This window comes from Pteropus medius, unplaced genomic scaffold, assembly GCF_902729225.1.
Source record: "Pteropus medius unplaced genomic scaffold, Ma_sr-lr_union100, whole genome shotgun sequence".
Classification (NCBI taxonomy): Eukaryota; Metazoa; Chordata; class Mammalia; order Chiroptera; family Pteropodidae; genus Pteropus; species Pteropus medius.
This window is the reverse complement of record NW_024340700.1, coordinates 3,693,657-3,721,373: the sequence shown is the minus strand read 5'-3', so window position 1 is coordinate 3,721,373 and position 27,717 is coordinate 3,693,657. Positions and strand designations below refer to the sequence as shown.

General features: G+C 40.0%; 1 protein-coding gene across 6 annotated transcripts in view; it reads right to left on the bottom strand.

Moving 5' to 3' along the window:
- The window catches only part of QKI (QKI, KH domain containing RNA binding), a 130,075-nt gene extending 108,365 nt beyond the window's left edge, over window positions 1-21,710 (bottom strand). For 2 of the 6 annotated variants that reach the window (XM_039881315.1, XM_039881341.1), the window contains exon 1: window positions 21,500-21,708. In XM_039881315.1, coding sequence (XP_039737249.1) covers window positions 21,500-21,641 — 142 coding nt within the window. In that variant the 5' untranslated portion in view covers window positions 21,642-21,708. Of the gene's footprint in view, window positions 1-21,499 lie in introns of all 6 variants that reach the window. The other 4 variants (XM_039881297.1, XM_039881306.1, XM_039881335.1 and 1 more) reach the window with 3 other exon arrangements.
- Between the last annotated feature and the right edge of the window lie 6,007 nt (window positions 21,711-27,717).

Genomic DNA, 27,717 nt, shown 5'->3' with positions numbered 1-27,717 from the left:
TCACATTAGGGAATATTTAAATTTTTTTTTTTTTTTAAAAGAAATTTACAAAACAGCTGACTACATGGTTGACCCTCGATGAATAGAGAAACAAAGTGCTAGAGTACAATTTTTGGAAAAAAAAAAACTACTGTGATGTCTCAGTCTGCCTCCATTCCTTCATCTATAAAATGGAGTTATTTCCAGCTCACAAGGTTGCTACAAAAATTAAAATAATCTATATGTGTCTGAAAGATATACGTACATCCCTATCAGCATCAGCAATGACGACTGCAATGGAAAATTATATATTTGTATCCTGACGAATAAGTTTGAAAGATAATATCTGCTGTTATGAATATCAGTCATCTAAAATGTGTAATTACTCTTTCCCTAGAATCTACAAACATGAAAGATACTTAGAAAGGGAATCTACCAAATAACCAAATACTGTTTGCAAATGACTTCTCACATGTAAATTCATCATAAATGGCAAAGTGGAGGTAGATATAACAAAGATACGGTTGATTTTTTTTCCAAATCATTTTTACTAAGCTCCTCCTCAAATATTCAACCATGTAATCCAAGAAAACCTTACAAACTACTCCAAACTAAACCCCAAAGTATATTTGGCTTATTAAAAACGACTCTTAAATACTTGGAGCAAATATTCTCTATAGTGCTTCTTCCACATCTACTCTTTGAAAAAGGTAATAGCTTTTTGCTCCAGCATCTGACCTATTTTGATTTAAACACTTTTCTGGGATTTAAAATTATTTTAACCTCAAATGAGTAATTTGGAAGAAGGAAAGTTGGAGGGGACATTCTGGCTTGTAGCGTATACGTACGTAACTACAATTCAATACCTGAAAATAGCTATCTATACAGAAACAGAAAAAAGAATAGGGAAGGATCTTATATTTCACCTTGAAACTGCAATATTCCTGTGAACACTTCCCCTCTGCCAGTCCCGTAGGCTTGAGCTAAGTCAATGATGTGACTGTTCAAACATTTGATTCTAAAATCCTTCCAGAACTAAAAATCCTAGGTGCCTCAGGTGTTTCAGACTTTGGCATAAACAATTTTAAACTAAATTGTGGCTACCTTCATCACAACAGATTTGGATGTGAAATTTAAGCATATCACTAAAGAAATCCTTTTTAAAAAGTAAACCTCCACCAGTATCTATGAGAACTGAATATAGTATCAGCTTATAAACAATACTCAGCCTGCTACAGAAAAGTAGTAAAGTTTTAACGAAATAAAGATTACATATATACACGTGCATACACATAACACTTCATTAAAATTTACATGTATGTGATACTTGTACATACAATGTTATGCAAAAATATAAATATCTATTCTTAAAACATATTAATATACTTCATGTCATTTATATATATTCCATATACCTTATTCTACCTTCATCTTATATTTTAAAATACATAAAATTTTCGTTCTTTTCTTTAACTGAAAATAAAGCTTTCTGTGTACTGATTTACTAGATCAGGAGCATCAGAGTTAAAATATAATTAATTATACTTTATTTCTCTTGCAAAGGCTTAGCATAAAGTATATTTATCTCTGGGCTCTATCTCTGAATTCTAAACTTACCACAGCTTACCCAAGCCAAATAAACCAAATGACCAAGCAACTGGTCATTGATAAGGGAACAGAGGAACTGATTTACTTTAAACTTTGCAAATTTCAGAGATGGCTAAACATTCTAAATTAACATTCAACATTCCATGCTAAGCTTACTTCTATGGATACAATACAATCAATCTAGCACTTAACGTCATTTAAATGAACTACTTTTAATGACAAAGATACAATTGCTGGTACATATTTTAACAATAGAAAATTAATACTATTTCTTCTTCAGTCTTGTGCACAGCCTCCATAAGCTTTTCTAAATACAAAGGAATTTGTAAAACATTTTTCTTCCTTCTACTTTTGCTTTCTTGGACATCAAATATTAAATTTGTGTATTTACTTTAAAACTAAACACTTCTCTAATTCTATACTTAAAGAGAACACAGACTTACCACACTCTTAATATAGAATGTACCATGCTGCTCAGAAAATATAATCTGTCACGTCAGGGTTGTGTATGCAAGCAAAGTCTAATAACTCCTAGAAGTAATACTTTTTCCCTTTAATTCCCAGTAGTTCCAGTAAGTATATTAAGAATTATTTTTATTTTCTATTTTGCATTAGCACTTTTACATTTTACACATTTACCATCCTTGGATTGGTCTCTTTCCAAGAGTCACAAAAAATTCTATTAACAAGAATGTGTATCATGGTGGGTGGGTGGGTGTGCGTGTGTGTGTGTGTGTGTGTAGGGGGGGTTACACCTCAAAATACATGCTATAATACACCACGATTCAAGGTTAAGCACTTTAAATACTACATATTGGATGAAGGGTTAGGTTATTCCTGGGAAGGACAAGCATTAAGTCACTTACAGTAAAAAGTTGACAAAGTCTAGATTTCCCCTAATAGAAATATTACCAGTCTGTGTTTAAATTTTATAAATTGTTTAAGTTCAATGTAAAACAGTAAAGAGTGGTAGTTTATGTGACAGATCTATCAATTGAATGTTACTTATAAACCCAGAGTATTTTGCATCCTTTAAGATTGTGCAGTTCATCATATAAATGGCAGAAATACAAATTACATAGCATGTGACCACAAATATATTAAATAGATTTCAATTCATTAGGCTTATCATGTGCTGAAATATAAAAAGGCAGTAGAGTTTTAGATATTTAATAAAATACAAAAAATGTACTGCAAAAGGCTTTACATACAAAGCATAAGCAACTTTAAACCATCTCTAGCTCTTAAATAGAATACTCAAGTACCATCCATCTGAACTAAGCAGGCCAAGCAAAATATCCTGTGATTCCTATGTTCTCTTCAATGTCGAAATGGGTGGATAAATTTAAAGCCTGTTCTCTCAAGAGTTGCTTTATAGGCAATTTTCTCCCAGTATCAAGGTCTGCAAATTTCCATTTGGCTGCCAGTCTGCGATTAAATTCATCACCTTTATTATAAAAATGTGTTTTCTTCCATGGCCTGCTGCACAAGAACTCTAAGGAAAACATTTTTCACTGCTAACGGCAAAACCATCCCAAGACAACCTCCACATCCACACAGACATTAGCTTCCTCAGCCCAGTGTAGCAGCCTCTCACTCATAGGAAAGACCGGTAACAACTGTGTAACCAAAGAAACTAAATCCACAGACATGCCATGCTTTTTATTTCTTTTTTGGATAAAATGCCACCATACTCCGAATTTTTATATTAAGTATTATCATGAGTGAAGTAACCACAAGATAAAAGAAGTCAATATACAGAATATTTCCAAATTTCAATAAAACGACAAAATGATTTAAGTGCTGGGTAATTAAGTATCTATCTTTTATTCCATTATTTAAAAGTTCATGGTTTGTTTTGTAGCTTATCTTTCACTACCTGGGCGAACAGCCAATGGTAAAAGGCAATTATAAGATACATATGTTTATATTTATATAACACTGTTTCCCGCCTTCTTAATAAGTCACGATATAAGCTTTGGAAGAAAAATAAATAGTATTTCTCAAATAATGGGATTAAAGCTACTCACCATGACATATTTAAGAGAACTGTATTAGTCATTTGTGTGATTTATATTTCTTTAAAGGTTATCTATAAAATTAACACTTTTACAAATTTAGGCTATACACCAAAAATTCAGAAATCTCTTTTTTAAAAAATTTGACAGTATTCATTTTAGAATTTACACGGGGAAAACAAGAGATCTAAACTGCATATTATGTGGAGCCTGTAATCAGAGGAATTATGAGATTATGTAACGTGTGAACTGAGAAGAAATCTGCATCTTTCTGCTGGGAAATGATGTGGCCCCTGCCATCATAACGGGAGCGTGTGGTCGTCACCACAGTGAGAGCGCTGTGTGGCAGCTGCGTATGTCATGTCTCTCTCCATACCACTGCGGGGCTCCTCAAGGCCTGAACGAGACCTGCTCATCTCTGTATCCCAGCATCGGGCAAAGTGCTGGATTAAAACAAAAACGTCTGTGGAAACCTATATCATAGCAAGAGCCGACAGCAGTTCTGCTAAAACGACATAGGTCGCAACCCATTCAACCTACAGAATTAGTCGCAACCAGCATTTTTTGAACGGAATACAAGAAAATACTAGATTACATTGTAGGTAATACAAACATTATTTCATGAAACTTTGATTGCAGCTGTTTCAGTATATAAATGTACGTCTACATAGCATTTAAAAAATTAAGATACATATCTTTCCTGATTCATATTTTTACCATCTTTTTGGGTGCGTATTTATACTGTCGGGATATAGGTACTTGTTATTCAATAAATAACATTAACAAAGAGACACTGGATTCTCAACAAAGACTTCCACTCTGAGGAGACTCAAGGACCACAACTTGCTCAGAGCCTTTCACTCTTTGCCCCCTTCTCGGGCTCCAAGCCATCCTGCCTTTAAAGATCCACAAATAAAGTAACTAAAAATTAGTATTCGAATTTGGACAACTTGAGACATATCCCCAGTTACCATGTAACAAAATTACTATTACTATCATGTCCAATTAACATATTTCAGTAAGAAAAGCAAAAGTGTTAGTCCTTGAATAATAATAAATGTGAAAAAAAAAAAGACTCCCATATCCCTTGCCACCATGTAAAATAAATTTTCCTATAACCTAAAAACGAATCTAAGATTCTCTAACTCAGATTTAACTTTCATCTTCCCTAATGACTGTCATTCTCTTACAGGACCCATTTACCCTCTCTACTCTCTGCCCTTTTTCATATTTTCTCTTATTCAAGATTTATAAGAGAACAGCAAAATGTTTTTTAAAGGCAGCTCTCCTAATTTAATCACCCTTCAAAAATGTAGATAAGCCTACACCAGCCTATAAAACTACAACCTGCATGGAATACACACACGGAATGTCTAAGTATTAGTCCAGTGATGACCGACTCTAACACCTGAGTATTCAGAGGACAAGTGGCTTTCTCACTTTCCCTTATCTTAGACTTTTATCACATTATTCTAGGGCAAATGATCTACATCTACAAGGAAGTAGAGGAAATGATCAGCTTACTCTAACGAATAATTCTAAAATATTTATGTTGTGTAAAATATGCACAGTGAAATGTCTTATGCAAATACACACTAAACTGTTCCTACACCAGATTCGGCCTGCCTGAAATGCTAATGCGAAGTGTCATGAATCTAGGAGAGTCTAGGAGAGCCTTTGTCTTAGAAACATCAGCTTAATGACAATATCACTCTGTGCATTAGATGCTTAAGTTTTTCCTTACAGGAAAAGCTAAAACTACCCTGGGTAGATATTTCAAGCAATGGAATAAAAGATGATTCACATCAGAAAGTAGCCACACTACGCGAAGTATCGGTCATGACGTTATTCTCCACAGAGGGAGGGGGTCAGGCCCAGAGGTATTCTCTGACTGGCTAATAACATCACATATGGATATATTTCAGTCACAAGAGCCAAATGAGCTACAAGTTCTGAAACTAACAGTTTTCAATGTATAAAACTTCTTCGTGCCCTATATGAATGAACTGCATTTATATATATAATGAAAGGATTGAACTGTGATCTCTAAGATCCATTACAGGTGAAATGCTATTCTATCACCCATCCTTATACTTCTCTCTTTTTAAAGGCTTCTGCAAACTAAATGTCATCAAAACTTTTTAATATACAACTATATGGCTGCTGTAACAATACAGAGAGCAATTATCCCACATTCAGATTAAAACTAAGTTCACAGGAAAAACTCAACTGGTTACTGACTTAACAGACCTCACAAAACTACTGCAATCTAACAAAGATAAATATTTTTATTTTCAAAATTTTACAATTCCTCTTCACCTTACAGTTTCCAAATTTTAAAAGTTTAGCTTAAGCCAGGCATATGTTAGAACATCAACATATTTTTCCGTGCACATCTATTTTTAAGTATGGTTTATGTTTAAGTCACTAGGATTCTACATTGACTTTCTCTTATTTTGAAAATATTTGTTTAAACACCAAGTTCAAACTTTTTTATTTAAATAATATAGTGAATTAAACAAAATTCACTATTGAAACCATCTGCCTCAATTGTTACATATTTAAAAGCACTTTTTCTTGCTTGCTTTCAAATGAAGTTTGAAGTAATCCCAAACTAACTGAAATTTAACTTTTTTTTCCATAAGGTACTGTGATCTCACTGAATCAGCATTCTCATTCAGAAATAAGTTAAGATTCCAAACAATTATTATTTAAGCCCTACTCCCCCCACCCCCAGGATCCACAGCTCTTCAGAATCCTCTTTCCAACATTTCCCATGATGTAGCCTTAGACCACCGTTTCCAAAAGAAAAAGAAAAAAAAAGGCACTCCTTTCTCAAGAAATTTCGGAAAATGCTCGGTTAAATAAACCAAGTTAAGCTTTCCTCACTGCAGATCCTGGATGTTTAAGCTGTCAGCACCTGCTGAATTCACGAAGGTGTGTCGTGTGCAGCACGCACTGTGACCACAGAACCCTGAACTCTCAGACCACCTGAGGAAGCCAGAACTGCGTGGAACGCACTTTGCAGACACTTCCCTAAAGCATTCCCCAATTCAGAGTTAAGTCTGCCCATCTTCGATCTCTCCAGTCCGACGTAAAACTGCAGTCTTTCAGGTCATCAGAGGAAAAGCAAAAGCAGAGGACGATGAAAGGCTGCCATATGGCGAGAACCATGCCATCCACGCCCCGCAGACCAAGATGTGCTTGCAACTCATCTGCAGTGCAGAGCCGAGACTCGCCAGTTCTAGAACTCACAGGCTAACTCATCTAGGAGTACTTCTTCCTCCATGCACCTAAACCCAACACACTCGCCAACATACACATACAGAAAACAACGGAAATGAAAGGCTAGTAGTAAAGTCAATCCAAATGTACTAATAAAACAGAACGGAAAGCCAGAATAAGTAGGCACAGATAAAACACAGTCGAAATAGAAGTAGCAAAATACAGGAAGGTGGGGAGCTCAAGGAAAAAATCCGGAAATATGCAGGAAGCACAATAATCTATCACACTTATATATACTAAACAGAAACACGGGGCAGATCAAAGGGGGAAAAAACAAAAATATGTATTAAAAAAAAATGTCTTCAGTGGGTCTCCCATTATCAACAGGACAGGACCTAAAGCTCAGGCACTGAAAGCTGTCTGCAGCAGAGAATTACCTTCTGTCCCCTCTGGAATGTTCTCATATTCAAAGGCAGTGTCCCCTGTGTCTGGAACCCTACTCCCTTACCTCTTCCCTACTTCCATACTATCTACCCTTCAAGAGCCAAGTGAAATTGTACCTTTTCTGAAACACTCCGTAACCTCTCCAGCCTAAAGTGACCTCTCGCACCAGTCTTCAGCCCTCTCTTGGTATGTTTCTATTACTAATATTACTTTTCTTTTTGCACCATTTGCCCAACTGCTCAGACAACTTGAAGGTAAGGCATGAATGTGAATCTCAGTGGTATTCCTTACAACATCTTACACAGAGTATGCATTCAAATCTTTGCAAACAAAAATCTTTTATACGTGAAATATGCGATTCTGACATTACTCAAAAATTACAAGTCGTACAATAGTAATTACTCGATTGGAATACAGCACAGAATGCTGACTTCCAATTAATCAATTTGCAAAAATAACTTAGTATTCACAGGACCCAGTTACAATATTTAGTAACCTAAGGCTTTTGTAAACAATAATAAGCTTCTGAAACCATTTGATACCATCGCACAAGCTTCCTGAAAGCAGTGTTATGTTCACAGAGGACAGTTCAGTAAATTATAATACACTCTGTAAGACGAATGATGTTACCATGAATATACTGTCGAAGAAAATGAAAAGGCAAGGGAAGATGCTCATGATGTAATGTATTTACACACACACACACAAACACACACACAGAGTAACAACAGGATCTGAATTCTGTTATACCCATAAATGGGGGGGAGGAGGAGGAAGACTAGCAGAAATTTCATCAAAATGTTAAGAGTGAATGTCACTGAATTTTGGGTGATTTGATGCATTTTAAGGATTTTCCATGAGATGAATATACTTGTAAGAATAAAATCAATGTGTCTATTTCTTTATAACACATTTTTAATGATTGCTAGGAGGAAGAAATTTAAACTCATAAACTCTCTCAAATGAGTCTAAGAAACAGTCTTAAAAATATATACACAAAATTGGCCTTTCCTAAGTTTCTCTGGAAAAAAAAAAAATTCCAATTAGGAGTCAAAGACAATATGCTCTGACACCTCTCTGCCTTCATCGCCACCCTCCCCAAGAGTCAGAGACCACAAGTCATACTATTGCCAGAGGTGAACTGGAAATGTGCGAATCTTCAATTTTTTACATTTTAGGAATAACAAAAGAAAAAGAACAGACGGAGGAGAGGAGAGTGAAAATTATCAGTTCTACAAAGGTACCACAGGACCTTTCCTCTCCCGATCCTATACATTATAAAGAAAAAGGACAAATGTCTTCTTCTCCCAAGTCTGAGTTCAAGTGACTGAAGGAAAAAAGTCATTTTAAAACTGACTTTGCAATTTAAAAAAAGCTCAACTGGAAATATATCATTTAAATGTGTTAATTATTAACAAAAACACATGCTTCCAAATCTTATCTAAGAAGGACCTTAAGCAAGCAATATTTCTTCAACAGCTGTCAGACATTATTTTAAAGCAAAATATATATTATTTACCTAACTAAAAAAACTGACAAGGAATGTTATAAACTATAATAATAAAGTGAGATAAGATTATCTTTTTACTGCTGATAATATTTTATTACTACAATAAAACTATTATCCCCAAAAGAACTTCCTCTCCATATAACATTTAATAAACTATGGCATACATTTTTTTCAGACTTAATAAACAAAAATCGATCGCCTGGTTGAAGACTATAGAATTGCAAAGATACTATATAAACAGAATACCGTTAAACAGACTTGACTCAGTCCCCTGCCAAAACAAACAAAACCCTTCAAGCAGCTAAGCTGTAAAGAAAGGCAGAAGGAGTTATTTCAGAAAATTGCTGTAATCAATTAGATGGCTTAAACCAGTCCTATTTTACATAGTCAACATACTAACATATATGGTCTCTTACTAAGACAAGTTCTTTAAAAAAAATATCACAACTGATTTACATGCCACCCCAAATATTAAATTCAGTAACTGCTATTAGCCATATAACCAATCAACTCTTCTCTTATCGTTTAAAGGAGAAAAAACTTCTATTCTGGCAAAAGGGTTATTTCTCAACACATTTTAATCACTAAACACTGTCTTTTGTGTACTAATATCTCCATCTGCTGGAACATAACTTCCTTACTATTAAAAGTTCTTAAGGACACAAACTTTGTAGTAGAGATTTTGCAACTACTCAGAAATAAAATTTCAATACTTAATTTCTACCTAGAGATTTTCTCTATCTCACAGGACTTTAAAAGCTTAAAGAGCTATACTTACTTTTTTACCAATATTATTCAGAATTCACTGAATTAAAAAAATTTGCCTCTGTTCTTTTCTTATCCTTCATGCTTAATATAGAAAGCACTAGCCTAAGTAAATCAAGTCAGCTATATTTCTGGATCATATCTCCACAAAACACATATCCACCAAGTCTTGATTTTACAATATATGTATATGTTTCTTCTAATTTCTGCTGAACATGGGTTAAAAGTACAACAAAAGAACTCAGCCAAAAAATGACAATATCATAAGGTCAACAATGAGGTTTGGTTAAAAAAAAAAAAATTCTATAGATAGAATCACGCCAAAAAAGGAAGGAAACTGCCATTGGATTAGAAGAACAAGCAGTCACTGGCTGTATCTATAATTTGTAACATGTCTAAAATGCATTTTAAAAGTTTAAACATATTCAGCTAGTTTTACTGTTATTAGTAATATTATTTTGAAAGCATTTTCTTTTTATTGTAGAATAAAGTAAACAAGAAATTCTATCACCGTCAGAAATCACGTTTTTGTTTTTTTTAGTGTTGGCAGAAAAAATGGTATGATAGGAAATAAAATGTAATGTTAAAACTGAATTGAAAATACAAACATGAACTCACGAGTTTTAAAATCGATACTGTCTAGCTAGTTCTGTCCACAGAAAATGGCTTCAATGTAACCTCATCCTGACAGCAAAAAAACACGTTAAGTGCCTAAATTCTGGTCTCTAATACCACTCCCACTATAAAGAACTTTGGAGAAATGGCTAATTCCAGCTGGGGGGCAAGGAAGGTACTGGGGACATCCAGCTGTTCCAGTAAGTAAAGATTTCAAAAGACAAGGGAGCCAGTTAGATTATCAATGGCCAAAGTTCGGACAATTTGAACATCAAAAATAATAATCATTGTAATTCACTTAAATATAGTAAGTTTATGAAAATCCATGAGCCCATTATGATGATCATGAAAAAGACAGAAAAATTCATTAGTCACCATATAAGGCAGCTCGCAAACCAATGCTTTACTTTGAGAATCAAACAATAATTAAGAATAAGCATCTGGCTTTTCCATTAGGAAATCGTTTCAGAATAGCAACATATTCCCTGCTGGTGAAAGAAAGCGTAACTTTTTAAGGTATAACTGACTTTACAGTGGAAAGATAAGTCTCTTGCCACCGGAACACAGATATTAACCTTAGCTTCACTACGGGAACCAGATACGTTCCCCCTGGCCCCCCACCCTGACGTGCAACATCAAATATACAGCATCACCTATGATACACTTTAACCTATTCAACCCTTTGGACCTAATTCCCAAAGCACTAGATACAATACTGCATAATGACGAGGAAGTTATATAAGGATCATTCAAAAAAAAAAAAACATGATTCTAGATTAAAAAGATTTGATGTCTTAAGAACCAGATTCAATGAGTGGTCAGATTCTGGTTTTGTACGAGCCAGTTATATTTTGGGGACAACTACACAAATCTAAATATGGACCGGTTATTACACTATGTATAGTTTTCTTGTTTAAATTGATTTTTTTTATTATGATGACATTGGTTAATGAAATCCAGTAAGTTTCAGGCGTATATATACTCTGCATTGTGTGTTCACCTCCCATAGTTAGATTTCTTTCTGTTGCCACATATCTGACCCCTTTTACCTCATCTACCTCCCCTCTCCCCTCTGGTAACCACTAGTCTATGGCCCATGTCCCTGTGTCTCTGCGTGTTTGTCCTGTTCATTAGTTGCTTTTAGGTTTATATCCCACATATAAGTATGTATAGTTTTAATCCATTTTGCTCAGTGTGATATCACTGTACAGGAAAATGTTTCTAAAGATACAAAAATTTTTAAAGATGGAATGTCAAGCAAGTTATCTCTCATTTACTTAAAATAATCAACAAATATGAATATAATTAAAGTAAATAAAATGGTCAGTTAGTAAAGTTTTTGGAAGGTCTTCACTGCACTTTATTACATATGTAGATTTATCAATAGATAAGTGAGGTTGAAATAAAATTTCCTCTAAGTCAACTTAATTTAAGAATTCCTAAAATTCCCCCAAAGAGTTTCTTCAAATCTCTTTAATTCATAGAAAGTTCAATTCTAAGTAACCAAAACTGAGCTGACAGCTAAACAAGTGAGCCCCACATGTTCTCAATACTGCAGGATGAATACAGTAACTTGTGGGTAAGAAAAAATAATTTGTGTGTATGTTTATTTTTATTTATAACACATTTTTAAAAACTGTCAAGAGTTTGAATATAAAATACAGAAAGTTCAAAATATAATAGTTATTACTTTATCTTAATTCTTCACACTATGTCTAATTTCTACTTCCTTGAACCCACATATTCTATACACTCATGTCAGTTTACCTCGAGTCATTAGGATACCCTGGTACTACCCAAGCCTTCAGTGGTTCCGTCCAGCACTCAGAATAAAATGTAAACCGTTCATCCTAACATTCAAGGCACTTTACAACATAGTCCTAACCTAGTCTTCTGGCTCTACTCTGAATTCACGCATTTGCCATCCCAGATACCTTAATCTGCGCACACTTCCGGCAAGCCTTTCAGTCTCCCATCCCCACTGGCTGAGACTACTGTACCTTCCCTTCCAAAACATCCTGCACCCAAAACATCCGTTCACCTCATTAAATCTCACCAAGTAATAATACAACGCAAGTTCCACTTCTCACAAAACCTTACTAGACTTCAACTCAAAGTGACGACTTCTGAACTATCGGAGTGCCCATAGTGATTCTCCTGCAAGTAAAAACGAGCTGGCATCCATACGAACACATACTTTCTCCTTTTTTTCTTTTCTTCTCTAGTTCTCTACAAGCTGCTTGTTTTCTGATTCTCAATCCTATCAAAACCACCCTAAAAATGTTGGCAGAAATTAGATGCTGCTGCCTGACAGTTTGAGAATCTTTCTGCATATAATACTCTCCAGCCTCCGAGTATCATTTGCGGTTAGCAGCACAATTGATAATTCCATTTATAGGCAAAAAAGCTGAGGTTCAGTTCAGAGAGGTTATTTATCATGTTCAAGATCACCAAAGTCATGATTTGATCCCGGGTCTACCAGTCAAAGAACTCTTATTACTTTGCAACATAGTCTCATGAGTATACTGACAGAAACAATCATTCTCAACTTTAAGCCCACATGTGCAAACACACAGAATCGACACCTAGATACCTGTCGTAACAATGGGAGCAGCATTGCAACAGTGGTGGTAACAACAACAGGATTAGGTACAGTTAATTTCAGAGTAACTTATATGTGGCCTTGGTTTGAAATTTTTACTTCTTAAAAATCATATTCGCCTGTCATGTAACTATATAAGTCTATCAGAGAGATACAATTACTGTAACACAGCACGCTAACAGCTGTAGTTCATACTTAATTCTTTTGAATATACTTGAAAGCAGCAGTCCATACTCCAGATCGGGCGTCAGGAATGGGATGTACGGGCTACCTAGTGCAGCACCCAGTTCCACTCCGTTCATCGTCATCCACCTGTCACTCTTCTGAGTTGCCTACCTGCTAAGTCACTGGGCTATTTACCACTTTATGCTAATCTAAACCTGATGCAGGTGTACTTTCCTGGCTTGAATCATCTAACAATGTTAAACCTCTACAATAAATCTTCCAGTCAGAAATGTTGTTTTCCCTTGAGTAGTTAATTAAAAATGGTAATTGCAGTAACAACAGCAACAATATTAAATACAGACTAGATTTATCTGCACCACGTTACTTTAAAGAGCTAAGGCTCTATTTATTCTTTGGTTACTAAGAACTAAGTGAATGAGTTGAAATCCTCTAAAAATGCCTTTACTTTCTCACTTTCAGCCTCTTAACTATCATAAAGATTTACCATTAAAAAAAATTAAAATCCAGCATTTTAATTTAAATTGACCAGCATCTGCGCAAGTCCTACACAGAAGTAACAAAACCTCCATTTGCTCTTTCCTCGTGTTCATAACTTGAAGCCACAGCAGTTTTTAGCACATGGAGCGACTCCGGGCTTTTCTTTTCCAGCTTCACTTACAAAGTGGCACATTCACAAAATAGATCAGAAGGTAGAACTGAGGGTCTGGCTCTAGCCGACATCTCCTTGCCTTGTGATGCGGACAAGTCACAACCTCCCCAGACCCTGGTCTCCGCACCCACGCACACAGCATCCCCTGACTCGCGGGTGCCCTGCGTCTCTGAAACTCCATGGTTTTCCTGATATTACTTTAATTTTCCTTACGTGAAGTAAAATATATGTACATTACATTTTTTTGTTGGTATTTAATTTTCCTATATAAACTCAAAAGCAAAGGGATCCCCATAATTTGCAACTGACCAGGTGATTATGTCCAGTCTTTACAATAACTTGTCCTGCACCAAAGCCAAAAGCAAGGCATTTACTTAAGGCCCACTCTCTTCTCCACTACTGATACCTAATCATTTCAATCCGGGAGCGAAGCAGATACTTCATAACTTCCAAAACCTACTTTGTTCTGGAACTTTACCATCCCCAGCACCCACTCCCAAGGATTTCAAGGCCAGCTTGAATGCACGTGCACTGCACGTTTCCTGTCAGACACAGGCACGCTCGCACACACGTGCACGCTGCTCACGTGCGCCCTCTCCTTCCTGCCGTGGCCAGACAACAGGGGCCCAAAGTTCGCATTTTCTTGTTTTTCTGATACTTCAACACCCTGGAAAAGCATCCACACTGACAAATTCTGCTTTACCATAAATACTGTAATAGAAACGTTACAGCAAACTGATTCAGTTCGCCAGCCTCAAAATTTAATAAAATATATAGGTTGGAATCGATACATGAAGCAACATTATAAGTATAAACAAAATTTTGTTTATTCTGTTAGACTTGACAAGATTGCTGGATTTTCAAACTAGAATTTCTGCTTCAGGAAACTGAGGAAACGGTGAAAACATTAAGTACTGTTATTTGCTTGTTAATTACAAGAATTCTGGACAAATCATTTATCTTCTACAAGCTATATATCTGTTAAAATCTCATGATAGATTTATTTGAAAACATTGATAAGACTAAAGCAGAGAAGTAGCCTCTTTTTAAGAGGGTTATGCTTCAGTTAACTGAAAATTTCAATTTCTCTGTCTTCTAAGTTATGGCACTGTTTCAAATTAGCCTGAAACACATATGTTTAAAAAGTTACTATTTGTGTTAAATTATTGTAACTGCCACACAAGTTTATGCTCGGCTTTCTTCTAACTAAAACCATTCAAATAGTCCTTATTTATCCAGAACACATCAAAGCAGTCCTTAGGGACAGAAATGTTTCCTATTTACTGTGCTCTGCACAAAGTACAAGACCTACCTATCCGCTGAATGTTGACATTTATAGGTAACTGACTAGGGAAAAGGCTTACCTATATAATTCCAAAATGCCAAAACTTTCAAGAGCTGAGATGAGCACAAAGAACGTTTCTCTGCTTTTGGACTGACACGCTTTGTAAAAGGACTGGCTAAAACTACTGCTCAAGTGATTTTATCTTTCTAATTCTTACTCACACCAATGGTAGTTAAATAAAATTAAGATTAAGGTCTTTGAAGGCAAATACTACAAGTAATATTTTAAGATTTTTTAAAAATATCATTAAGAAAAAAAATGGACCCTTTCTTCTAATTGCTCCAAACCATCATCGATCATGATATAATTTGCTTAATCTCATATTTTAGAGAAACCAGAAGTCAAAAAAGGATATAAAGTGTCAACCTATTTATTAACTCAAACATGTGAAAATGTATGTACAAGTGTTAGGCTATGAGGTGGGCACCTTTAAGACACTAATTTTAACAGGACAGACACAAAAGAGATAATATCTCCACCTTAGGCATGATAACACAGAAAAAAATACCCAGTACAGATTGGGGGCACATTTGCAGTTGAAGGGAACCAAAGCTTTGCCACCCAAAGATGACTTTTGAGATCTTGATTTTAAGCTGGTTATTGACAAATACAACACTCAAAAAGAATCTTTGGTCCAACCCCACTTCCTGCCCAAGAGGGTCTGAGAAAAAAACCTGCTTCAGGAAGGGAATCTGAGGAAGACAACTTAGCCTAATTTGAATTAACTACAGTAAATAAGGCCTCAGGCAGTGCCTGTCAGGGAGATTCTCCTGTCTCATTGTTTCCCAGTTGCCCAGCAAAAATTTGCCTGCCAGGTGTGTTCTGTTCTTCCTCAACTACCTGTAAATCACACATTCTCACTTCTGCAATCTAAGACCCCGCCCACACACCCCTTTTCTCCCTTTATCCAAAATGTCATATATACCCAATGTTGCCTCATAGTCTTTGGAATTTTCATGTTTGTGTAAATTTCCCATGTGCCTGTATTAAAATTTGATTTCCTCCTGTTAATCTGCCTCTGTTAATTTGATTATTAGTCCAACTAGAAGAACTTAGAAGATGAAAGGAGAAATATTAAATTTTTTACCCCCAAATTTACAAATCCCGTAAAACAAACTACTACGAAAAGTATGATGCTATTTTTGCTCTTAAATGAAAATAAAGCTATAAAAATCTTACTTGGACATCAAACAATGTAGCCATTTTGGGACCCAAAACTGAAGGGTCAATTTTTAAAAGGGGTATAAGCATAACCTAAAAGTTCTCTTTAAGGGGACAGCACCTTACTGCTTTTAAAATTCACACTGAACTATCTCAATGTCAAAAAGAGAAGTTCCGAGAAAATAATAAAGTCCTGTCAATCACGTAAATAAAATCACGTACATAATTCCAATTACGACTTTCTGACACGGGCCCACACACTGCCCCCATCCGTGGCCCTGAAACAGATCCTTGGGTGTCTTCATAACAGCCAGCATACCATAGCAGAAAGTTGCTCAGGGGGCTGTTTTTCAACTTACCAACAAATAAACCAACAAGAGTAGAGCATTTTCCATCTCCAACAGAGAAAAACAAGTTTTTCTCCTAAGTACAGCGTCGTAATTGGAATGGTATTAAGTACATGGACTTTCACGCGAAAAAAGTGGTTCCGGTCAGATTATGAAAAGCTGCCCCTATGATCATACTGATGTCATTCTTTCAAACCAAGTCAACAAACAAAGCAATACAAAAACCTTACATATCTAAGTATATAGGCCTCAAAAAAGGAGCATTCGAATCATGCTTCAGAGTAAAGGCGAGGTGAAAGCAGACGGGATGGGGTTTGTTACACTTCAAGCGTTTTGTGGCAGGAATCCACTCCCCTTAAAAAGCAACCCAAAACCTCTTGTTCAAAAGGAAAACTGACGCACTTCAAATCAGCTTCAGGACAGTGACTTAAGAGTTAACAGAAACACATGTACAAAACATTTAAGAAGTCAAACTAACTTGTTTTCACCGATATTCTCAAAGCCGTTTAAGAAAAGGTGCTCGTACCAAACACACTAGCAAACGCTATTAGCAGAGACCTATTTCGATTAACTCGATTACGTTACATCCTTGAGAATACAGCTTTTATTATAACACATAAACTGGATGAAGAAAAAGGAATAACCTTTTCCTCATAGTACATATGTGCATTTTGAACACGTATTCTGCCTGTGGGAGAGTCAAGCTTCAAAATTCAACACACAGGATAAATACTGAATAAATGACGTATTATACAAACAATCATTGCCATCATTTATAGAGTTGGTGACACCTCCTGGGTGAGGAGAGAAAAGGATAATGGAAAGAACTGATTATAAACATTGGCTTCTTTCTTATTGCTACTAATTCAAAGGGCTTATGTACAAAAGCAAACTCTTTGCTCCTAAAGAACAGATTTTAACTTTAGTAAAATTTGTTCGTCACAGATATTGATTACTGTCGACGATGCTTCTTTAAAACCCTAAAACTGTAACAAATTTATATAGCGAGAGTCCTCTCAATACCAACAGCCACAGAATTTTTAAACCAAAGCTTTTGTAGGCAAACAAGATTTCTCAAAAAAAAAAAAAATTTGAAAATTGAAGTGTTAGAAAACATGGTAAAATGCAGTCAACAATGAATGTGTTATAAGTAGAAAAAACATTAACCTGGAAAAATGTTAACTAGCAAAGAAGGTTTTCATTTAAAATAGTTTTGCCCCATTTTTAAGGGAGAGAGAGCAGAGACAGAAAAACTAAGTTGAGGTCGAAATGAAAATCTATTATCCCCCCCTCCCACAAAAAGACCACGAGAAAACAAAAATGCATTTCTCAAGTCAGTAATGAGAATCTAATCTAACATGTTTGCTCAGGTTTCCTGAGCCACACGCTAATTTTTCGGATATTCATAAAAAAAAAGATTTACTGACTTTCCTCATAAACCGTATATTTCTTATTTTTTATATCAGCAGCTTTAAACCCCCTCTGCCTAAAAAAAAAAAAAAAAAAAAGACTCAAAACCTCATTTTAAACTCCTTAGCTCTCCATTTTCCCCTGGGATTTTTAAGTTAAATTGATCTTATTTTCCAATAAAATTCTTCTCAATTCTAAATTGCAATACTTTATAAAAACAGTTTTCATTCAAGCATTGTTGTTACCTAAGTTTCATTTCCATGACAAAGAAAGGTTTTTGTTAAAAAAAAAAAAAAACTTGTAGTAACTACCCTTTCTCATGGATGGTCCCAAGGTTCAGTGGAAAACTCCCTGGAGAGCGTACGTAGTTTAAGACTTTAAGACCCCGGTTTTATCTGTAATCATCTCCATCTTCAATGAAAGATTCTTAAGTACTGGGATTATCAACTGAATTTACATCCTTTATATGACTGTGCCAACCTAGAATGTACTGACGACTTAAAAAAGCAACCATGCTGAAAAGACTTGGAAGGAAAGTCTGACAATCCCTGTCTCCCATTCCCTCAAGACAAAACAAAACAAAAGAAAAAAGACAGTCCATGGTCCACAGACAAAAATAGAGGATATGGTTAACTTGGCATGGAATTAAAATACTCATCTAAAGCATTCAGGTTTTAATCAACTAAGAAAATCTAGCGTACGTACATCTCAAATTTATAACTAGCCAAATAAAAATTCTCCAAAGACAAATTTTTAAAAAACTTACTTTTGAAAAATATTTTGAAATAGAATTTCAAAAATACAAAATATGCATTCAAAATGTCTATTAGAAAATATATCTAAGAACAGTATCTCAACTTGATTAATCACTGAAGTGATAATTTACAGTTTTATCTAAATTTAAAAAGAATTTTTCAGTCAATCATATGGACAACGGAAAAATTTAATTCCTAACCACAAACATGTCATGATTAATTTGTTTTAGGCAAGGACAGGCCACAAAAGAGTAAAGCACAACTTGCCAAATTTCAGAATTAAATCATCCGGCATGAAAAAAAAAAAATGATGCACTTCAGAAACCAATATTTTTAAGTCAAATTAAGTTTATAATAAGGCTAACAATTAGAGGAAGCAGCTTAATCCACACTAAGGAATAGCCCCTTTTCCTGCATGTTTGTACTGGTCTGATAAAAAAAAAAAGCCAACAATCAAACTTCACAGCCTTCACATGATGTCCATTTTAAACATCCTAGCTACCATGCAGAGGCAATCTTTATGATCTTTATGCCGGGGAGTTGAAAAGGCTAACACTCAAGCGAGCTTAACATTAATGGCGTAAACAACATTAAAAAGAAAAAAATATTACTTAGAATGTATCACTCTCAACCAATACTCTCCAACATTTACAACTAAAATGGTTACTATTTCCAACCAGAGAGAAATGAACAAACAGTTGTTAGAGATAATGACATAACTGGAATTCTACATTTGGAAGTTTAAAATTATTGAAGCCAAAGGTTAGAAACTTTCTAACAGAGAACCAACTCTAAATTATCGTTTAGAGGTTTTGGATCAACATAAACACGTAAGTGAGAAGTGAGAAGTCTTTTAGAACTAATCAGATACACTCAATTTATTTTTTTTAATAGAACACATGAAATGAAAATATGTCTGAACTTTTTATAATGCCTTATCTGTCTGAACTCAACATTTCAATTCAAAGAATAAAATTTAACTTAAATCCTAAATATCATCATGACCTACTTTTTTTGTCTATAAAAGATTCCTTCTAAACTGTACTTTTAAAAAAAACAGCAAATTTTTACTAATACTACTCAAACTTTTAATTTCCCCAAAATGCCAGTAAAAAATGTTTTTAAAATGTAATAAAATTGTCCTAATAATTTTAAAGAGAAAGTTTTCGATGTTTGTAAATACAAATATGGACACAGATTGACAAATGAAACGATCTACTATGATTTAAATTTCAACTAAATTTAATATAGGTCAGATTGAGTATGTTACACATTTTGCTCCAAACATTTCTCCTGCAAAATATAAAAAAATAATAACTGGCGCCCCTTAGCGCTCACATTTGGAAATACTAGATTTAAGAGTTCCAGCATTTTTTTTTTTTTTTTGACATTCCAGAAAGTTTTCTGCCTCCACAATCTCTCAAATGCCAACACAAATAGGAAAAGCAGAACCCCTTAAAGGGACAGCTCAAGTTTTCTCTGGAGCAATTTGGAAGTAACAGATTTGCTGTTTCAACAGTGCGGAAAAGCCCACGTCAATGTGGGCTGCTGCGGCATGTTTAAGCTATGGAACGACGACAGTAATACCTGTTTTGTCCTTTCAAAATGGTTTCTATGACTTTCATGACAACAAAAGCTCCTGGATTCTTCTTTAACCATCTTTTATCACGGACACATTTCCGGTCTTTTGTTCCTTAGTGACATTCCAACTCTCTAAGCTTTGGACTCCTTTTTCCCCAGCTCTACTGTATAAAGCTCGAGATTGTCGTGAAAAATCAAAGATCCATTGTTCATCTCTATAAAAACAATTTTCAGCTTTCTTTAAACAGTCCTTCGGTGATACTTCTAGAGAGAAAAAGAAACTGCTTGCTACTCGATTTTCAAAACAGACTTCTCTATTGGCCATATTTTTTCTCTAGGAGTTGACAAAAATTCACAGCTCCTAGGGACTGATCCTCCGGGTCACTGCTACAAGAACTTGTAAAGAAATCCCCGAGTTGGCCAGAACTAACGCTGTCATTCTGCCTCCCCACAGCCCTACACCGACACGGCTTTTCTGCAAACTTTCCCTCGTCTGCATGTTCGGCCTTTCCAACGTCTTCATCTCCTGTCCTACAAAACTAAGGCGGCGGCGTCCTCGGGAGCAGCTCTCCGCCGAAGTTCTTCCGAACTGGGGACTGCGTTCAGCATTTGTCCTCGCGGGATTTCGTGCCTCCCCCTCCGCCCCCCCCCTAAGTGAAGTTAAACTCCCGAACTGTTCTCGCTTCCCCAAACAAAAGGACAAAAAGTGCTTTCCGCTGTCATTTTGTGCTCGCCTTCGGCGAAATCGGCGTTACTTTCGGTCTCCCGTGGAAGTCCTCTAAGTTAGCGCGCCCCGCGCGGCGCCCCTCGGGGCTCGTTTACCTGCTGCTCTCAGCCCCGGAGGGCAGGACCCCCGCTGGAGTCCCCGCGCGGGGAGCCCCGGCGCCCCCGGCAGCGGCCCCGCGGCCGGTGTCCTTCAGGCGCCCGCGGGGCGCGGGGCCGGGCTCCTCCCCGGGAGGCCCGCGGAGCTCGCAGACGCGGCTGGAAGCCGGGGCGCGGGGAGTCGCCCCGCAACTGGCCCAGTGCAGCCACTCGGGCGGCGCCGGGGCGCGGCGGGGTGCGGGTTCCGGGGGGGGGCGTCCCGCCGGCGGGTGCCGCCCGCGCCGCCGACCCCGGCCCCGGCCCGCCGCGCCCCAAGAGCCCGGCCTCGGCGCCGCCTCCGTGCGCCCCGCCCGGGCCTGTCGGTCCCCGGGCGCGACCTTCCCGCCCGCCCCACACGCCGGCGGGCGCCGGGTCCCGGGCCCCAGGGGGTGGTCCCGGGGGTTTGGGGGGGCCGCGAGGGGCCGGGCGGCCGCTCACCTTCGTCCAGCAGCCGCTCGAGGTGGTTGAAGATCCCGCAGAAGTTGGGCAGGCTGCTCATGAGCTTCTTGTCGTTCATCAGCTGCATCAGGTAATCTGGGGTGGGCTTCGGCTTCTCCTTCGTTTCCATTTCCCCGACCATATTCCAGGCTCCGCAGCTCACTCCGCCCGCCGCCGCCGCCGCCGCCGCCGCCGCCGCCGCCGCCCGAGAGCAGGGAGGGGCGGGGAGCCCCGGCCGCCGGCCGCTCGGGACTCGGCGTCCCGCTCCGCTCCGCTCGGCTCCCGCGCCGGGGCGACCGGACCGCGCGCCCGCCGCGCTCTCCCCGCCCCCGCAGGCGCTGCCCGCCGCGCTCCCGGCCCGCCGCGCTCCCGGCCCGCCGCCGCCGCTCCTCGGCCGCCGGCGCGGCGCGTCCCTCACGAGGCCGGCGGGCGGGAGGCGGGTCTCCGCGGGCCGAGTGCGGGCGCGGGCCGCTCGGCGCCGGACGACGAGGAGCCGGGCCGCCGCCGCCGCCGCCGCCGCCGCCGCTCGCTCGGCTGCTGCCGCCCGCTGCGCCGCGCCGCCGCCTGTGCCGCGGGCTCGGGGTCCCTCCGGGCTGGTCCCCGCGGCCGCCTGTGCCGCCGCCGCCGCGCTCTGACTGCGCTCCTCCTCTTCCTCCTGCTCTTGGCCGCCGCCTCCTCACTCACTTGGCGCTGGAGTTCGCCCCAGTTCGGGCGGCGCTGCCAGCGGCGGGCGGGGGCGCGCGGGGAGGGCCGGGGGCGGGCGGCGGGCGGGGCCGCGCAGGGCGGCCGTTAGCGGGGCGGCCGGCACGCTCCTCCTCCCGCGGCCGCCCCCCGCCGCCCGGCCCGGGGCCGCGCCCCGCCGCCTCCCTCCCGCGGGTGGGCGGCGCGGCCGAGGCGGCGCGCGGGGCCTGGGCGCCGGGCCGGGCCGGTGTGGGGCGGCGGCGGGCGCCGGTGCTTGGGACTGGGGCGGGGGCGACGGCCGCGCCGCCTCGCGCCCCGGGCCGGCTCGGCTGGCGGGGCTGGCGGGGCTGGCGGGCCGCGGCGCCGGTGAGCGGGGTGCGCGGCACGACGCGGCTCGGCTGCGCTCGCCGCCGCCCGGCCCCATCCTCGCCTGCCGTTACCATCGTGTTTTAAGGAGCGCTCATCCCGCTCTCCGATACCCCCCCACCACAAATTTTTTTTAAAATTTTTTTTAACGTCCTGTTGCTTCACGGGGGACTGTCGGGGTGGGCGTCACGTGGCCCGACACGTAGCCGTAAGGGGCGAGAGCGCGTGCGCGCGTCGAGGCCGGCGGCCACGCCCCTTCCGAGGGTCGCCCCGCCCCCGCCCGGCGCGGCGGGCGAGGGGGATGGGCGGGGCCTGCCGCGCGCCTGCGTGGGGCGGGGCCGGGGAGGGGGCGCGCCGGCGGGCGGGCGGGCGGGCGGGGGGGGGTGACGCCGGCCCGGGCGCGGGGCCTCGGCGCTGGGTGTGGGGCCCGTCGGACCCTGTGCTGCGGGGGCAGGGCGGGAAGCGGACGCGCCGTCGCTCGCGGGCCCTGCTGTAACGTTTGTACGGCCCGGGGTCCTCCCCCGCAGGACTGGTTTGCAGTGGGCTCCGCCGCCGCTGTGTGGTAGCTGGGACCGCACGACGACCCCTAAATGTCCCTGCGGTCTCGGGTTTCGAGAGCCGCCCGGCGGGAAGGAGCCTGAGCAGCGGCGGGTCCCGCGTGGGCGCCCCTTGTCGCCCCGACGGTGTCGCCGCTGCCCGTGCAGTGCCCTGTCCGAGCGGCGGGCGCGCCTCTGGGGACAGGGTGTGCTTTGTTGCCGCATTCCGTTATCCCGGGCGCCCGCTCCGGTCGGGAATGAGCTGGGAAGTTCTGAGGATCGTGAATGGCGTGTGCACTGTTCTGCTTCGTGATGGCGTCGGAATCCAGTGATAAAATGCAAGCACAGTAAAGAAATGGGGGGGAAAGAGCCTTGTTCCCAGTTTGAAAATCGAAAGTCAACATTTCTACTTGCAAACTTGCGAAAATAGTCAGACAGTGGGCAGGAGCTTTTTCCACGCAGTGCGATGGATTTCAAGTATTTAGGTTGGTTTGGGAAAGAATTTTCTTTCCGAACAGCAACAATGCAGTTCTCTGGTTCACGGAACGTCATCAGTCACTAAACCTGCATTTTATTGCAAGCCCTTTATGACATGTTCAATTAACAATTTAGACAAAATTACTTATTATCAAAATGATCACTGTGAGAGACGTGCCTGAGATTTTCTGTTAATCATGTCTACTGTTTTGAACGTAATTGGGTCTTTTTGGTCAAATTTTGCTTTAAACAAATTCTTTGGACTATTAAGATTTAGTTGTGTTGAAGCTACTAAGTGAATTTCAAATACTTTCCAGCGGCAAGTAACTTCTGGCCTCTTTTTTTTGAAGAACACAGTTCGTTTTTAAAATAAAGCTACTTCATTAGAGGAAATGGAATTGCCTTGTTGGACAAAGCTAAAAACATTTAACTCTCAGTATTTTAAGTTATGCAGCATCCATTGTTGTTAATAGAACCGTAGAATATTCATGTACTGATTAAAGAATGAATTGTGTAAATGCGAGGAATAGTAATTTGATCAAAAAGCTGTTGTCTCTTTAAAAACTGAAGTAAAGTATGCTCCTTCAGTACCTAACAAAATGATAAGTAATTTTAAAGCATTTGGCTAGTAAATTATTTATTCGATATGCTAGTGTAAAAGATTCAGTCTCCCTTCTTAATTGGTTCACTTCTATATTAAGCTCCTAGGCCTTGCGCTAAATGCTCTGCATGCATATCTCATTTAATCTTCAGTTTGACCTTGTGGCTTAGGATATGCTGTTATCCCCCATTTTACGTAACGGGAAACCCAAGGAGAAGGGGCTTAAGTAACTGATGCAAGACTATACAGCTCATGAGTCCTGGGTTTGGGATTCAAATCCATTTATATTTTATTCAAAGCCCGTGTTCTTTGCCCTTCTACTCACCCTATCCAGTAAGTCACATTGAGCGTTTTGACAGATTTCAACCATTTTTGACCCATAAAACCTGGAATATCACATGGTTCACCTGGTTCTTACACTAGGTGAAGCAGATCCGAGTTAAAATCTGGGTTAGGCAGTACCCATTTCCAGAGTGTTAAATCTCTTATGATAACGCATTCGATAATAGTTACTATGTACTATTACCTTTTCAAATGCACGTGGATCGCTTCATCTCTCTGCTCACAGTTCTTAGATGGTTCCCCTCTCCAGTGAGCAGTCCAAACACTTCACCGAGGCCTATGAGCCCCCTGTGCTCTGACCACTTCTGCCAGGCTGACCTTTTGTCCACCTCTCTTCCCTTAGTGCAGTGGGCTCTAGCTCCTGGACTCTCCTGCCCCTCCCCCATCCTTAAACAGGCCCAAGCAGTGGGGCACAGGGGCATCTAGTAAACATGCTGGGGAGTCTCCCTGACCAAGGCCAGGGAGAAATGCTTATGGTGCTATGTCAAGATTCCCTTCCTGAAGCAGGTTTTTCTATCTGAATCTCTTTAAGAAAAAAGAGTAAAAAACTCTTCTTGAGTTTGTTGGGCTTTGCACTTGGTGTTTCTTTTCCTTGCAGAGTTTTCCCCCACATACCTGCAAGCCCACCTCCCACCCTTGCTTGGTTACCACCCGATAGAAAATAGTGCATGCGTGTACACAAACGCGCGCACACACCCTCTGTTATGGTCTGCTTACCACTCTTTAATTATTTTCATAGCATTTATTGCCACCTGACTCTGTCTATGGATGTAAAGTTTGTCACCTCCCCCTACACCGTAAGTTCCATGAGAGCAAGGACTTTATTTTGTCCTATGTGGAATTCCCAGCACCTCAAACAGCATGTGGTACATACAGGCACTCATTACAAATATGTTCGAAAGAGGTATCAAGTACTTGTCATGCACCAGGAGCAGGGCGAAACTCTCGCTGACTTTATTTCTTACAATCCGTACGGCAGACATTCGAGGTGGGCTCGAAGAGCCAGGTGCCTCATTGCAGCCGTGTGCCCTGTCCTCGGCTCCCTCCCTTTCCTCCGCCACACTCCTGCCTCAGGCATTCGAGGTCTATGTTACACCACTCGTCGCCCCACGTATAAGTGCAGCGAGAGCACGAAAATTCTTGGGATGCATCACTTGCCTTCAAGAAGCTTAAAAACTTAAAAATTATTGTGGAAAGACTTTGATCACAGGTTACAAAAATCTCTTTATACGATATTCACAAGTTACAGTGTACACGGACTATATGAATGGGCGACCTTGCAGTTGAAGATGCTTATAATAGCATTTACCATTGTAAAAAATTATATCATCTAACATGTTGACACAAAAAATAATTCCATATCTAACATCAGTAATTAACTACAAGTGATAATATCTTTTCTGTTCCCTTAAATTTGATTGTATTTATTTGTTTATTGCTATTCTTGACATTTAAATCAGAAAATTATGGTATTCCACACTTTTTTCCCCTTCATCACCATGGAGTTCTTGCAGGAACTCAAATATTCCCTGGACTTAACAATCAATCTTTGATGGCTTTTTGTCCCAAAATTTCTACAAATCTTAATCCTTAAATTTTCCTTAAAGGAAATGAGGCATTCCCAGAATCTTTGAAAAATAAATCTTTGTTTATTTTCTTAATAGATCTCTTGGGTCTCCTTTTGAATGGTGAGATGGCTTATCATGTACTATTTAAAAGGTTGCAATTGACACATTTTAAGTATGAATATCTTAGTCAACAAACATTTGAGTAGATGTCCTTAGCCCTAAGGCACTTAGGGGCCAAGCTGAGAGTTAATCTCACATGCAGGGGACAAGCTAATAAAAGTGAATGATTAAGACAAAACACTTTAGGAATGGCAGTGAGCACCGCTCCAGGCCTGGCAGCCAGGGCAGGGCTGCCCTAGGAGGCAGACTTGACCTAGGGCTTGAGGAGACAATAAAAGTGCTGAGGACAGGCATGGCCCCAAATTTAGAAAGTGGGAAAATCCGAGGCTTTAGGGTAAGAGTTCCCATCAAGAGCAGTAGATGCCAGATTTTGCTCGGCCTTGAGTATCAAGCTAATGTGTTCACAGATAAGAGACTTGGGATTTTTTTTTTTTTTTTTAATACAAGGAAATTAATCAAAAAGTAGTTAACATGGATTCCGGTCAGTAAGGCACATTTACATCCTACTTGCAAATACAGCGCTCATAAAATGTAAGGCACTGTTCTCCACAGCCAATCTAATGCTAATTGTGCTGCCTCTTTAAACCACTAACACCACGGTTGCGGATATAATACTAACATTTAGCTTAACCCACTGCACAGTTAAATGTTAACTGACCGTGTCAGGTTTCTGCTCATTTGACCCTAAATGAAACTTTAGAGGTAAAAATATTCTCAGCCAAGAGGCAGCCCTTGTGCCATGTAATCCAATCTTTATTCCATATTTAAACAAACTGAAACTAAAAAATAATTGTCTTAATTATAGGAATATGAGAGAATTTAAAAAATGCATTTTGTTTTGATCAACTTTCAGACCGATTCATAGTCTTGTGATTGCAAAACAATTTCCATAGTGTTACCCCTGGATTGAGTCGATTCGTTTTTTCCTTCAGGATGAATCTGTAATTCGATTTTTTACCATATTAAAGAGATACTGTTTGATTCATAGTCTGTGCATTAGTTTTAAATAACTATGTAAGTAAGCATTGTAAGAGCAAGGGAAGCGCCTATTCACGTCCTAGACATTTAGTCAAATGCCATTATCCTTTACTAAAATTTAACATATACCTTAACACTGCATTTTCCTGGTGATTTCTGTATATTCATGCTTTCTAAACAGAGTTCTGAGTGGGCCCAGGGAGGCATAAAAGGACTAACATTTATAGAGTCACTACAAACTGTTGGGCACTTCAGTTACTACACAGAGGCCCTGAGTTAATTATTATCTGCCTTATAGTCAAGGATCCCAGGCTCAGAGAGTTAACCCAGTGACGTGACTCTTGTGACACAGCTAGTAAATGCTGGGGACAAGATTCAAACCAGACCTTCCACGTCTCGAGTGATTTACAGTATGATTCTGGCCCTTCTGTGCATTAAATTGTGTACCCCGAGGGCTATGTCTTTTAATGACGGAAATACTGTTACTTTTGAGTCTTCATTTTTTCAGTATTCTAACCAATGGTGATGTTGAATCTTTTCAAACATTAA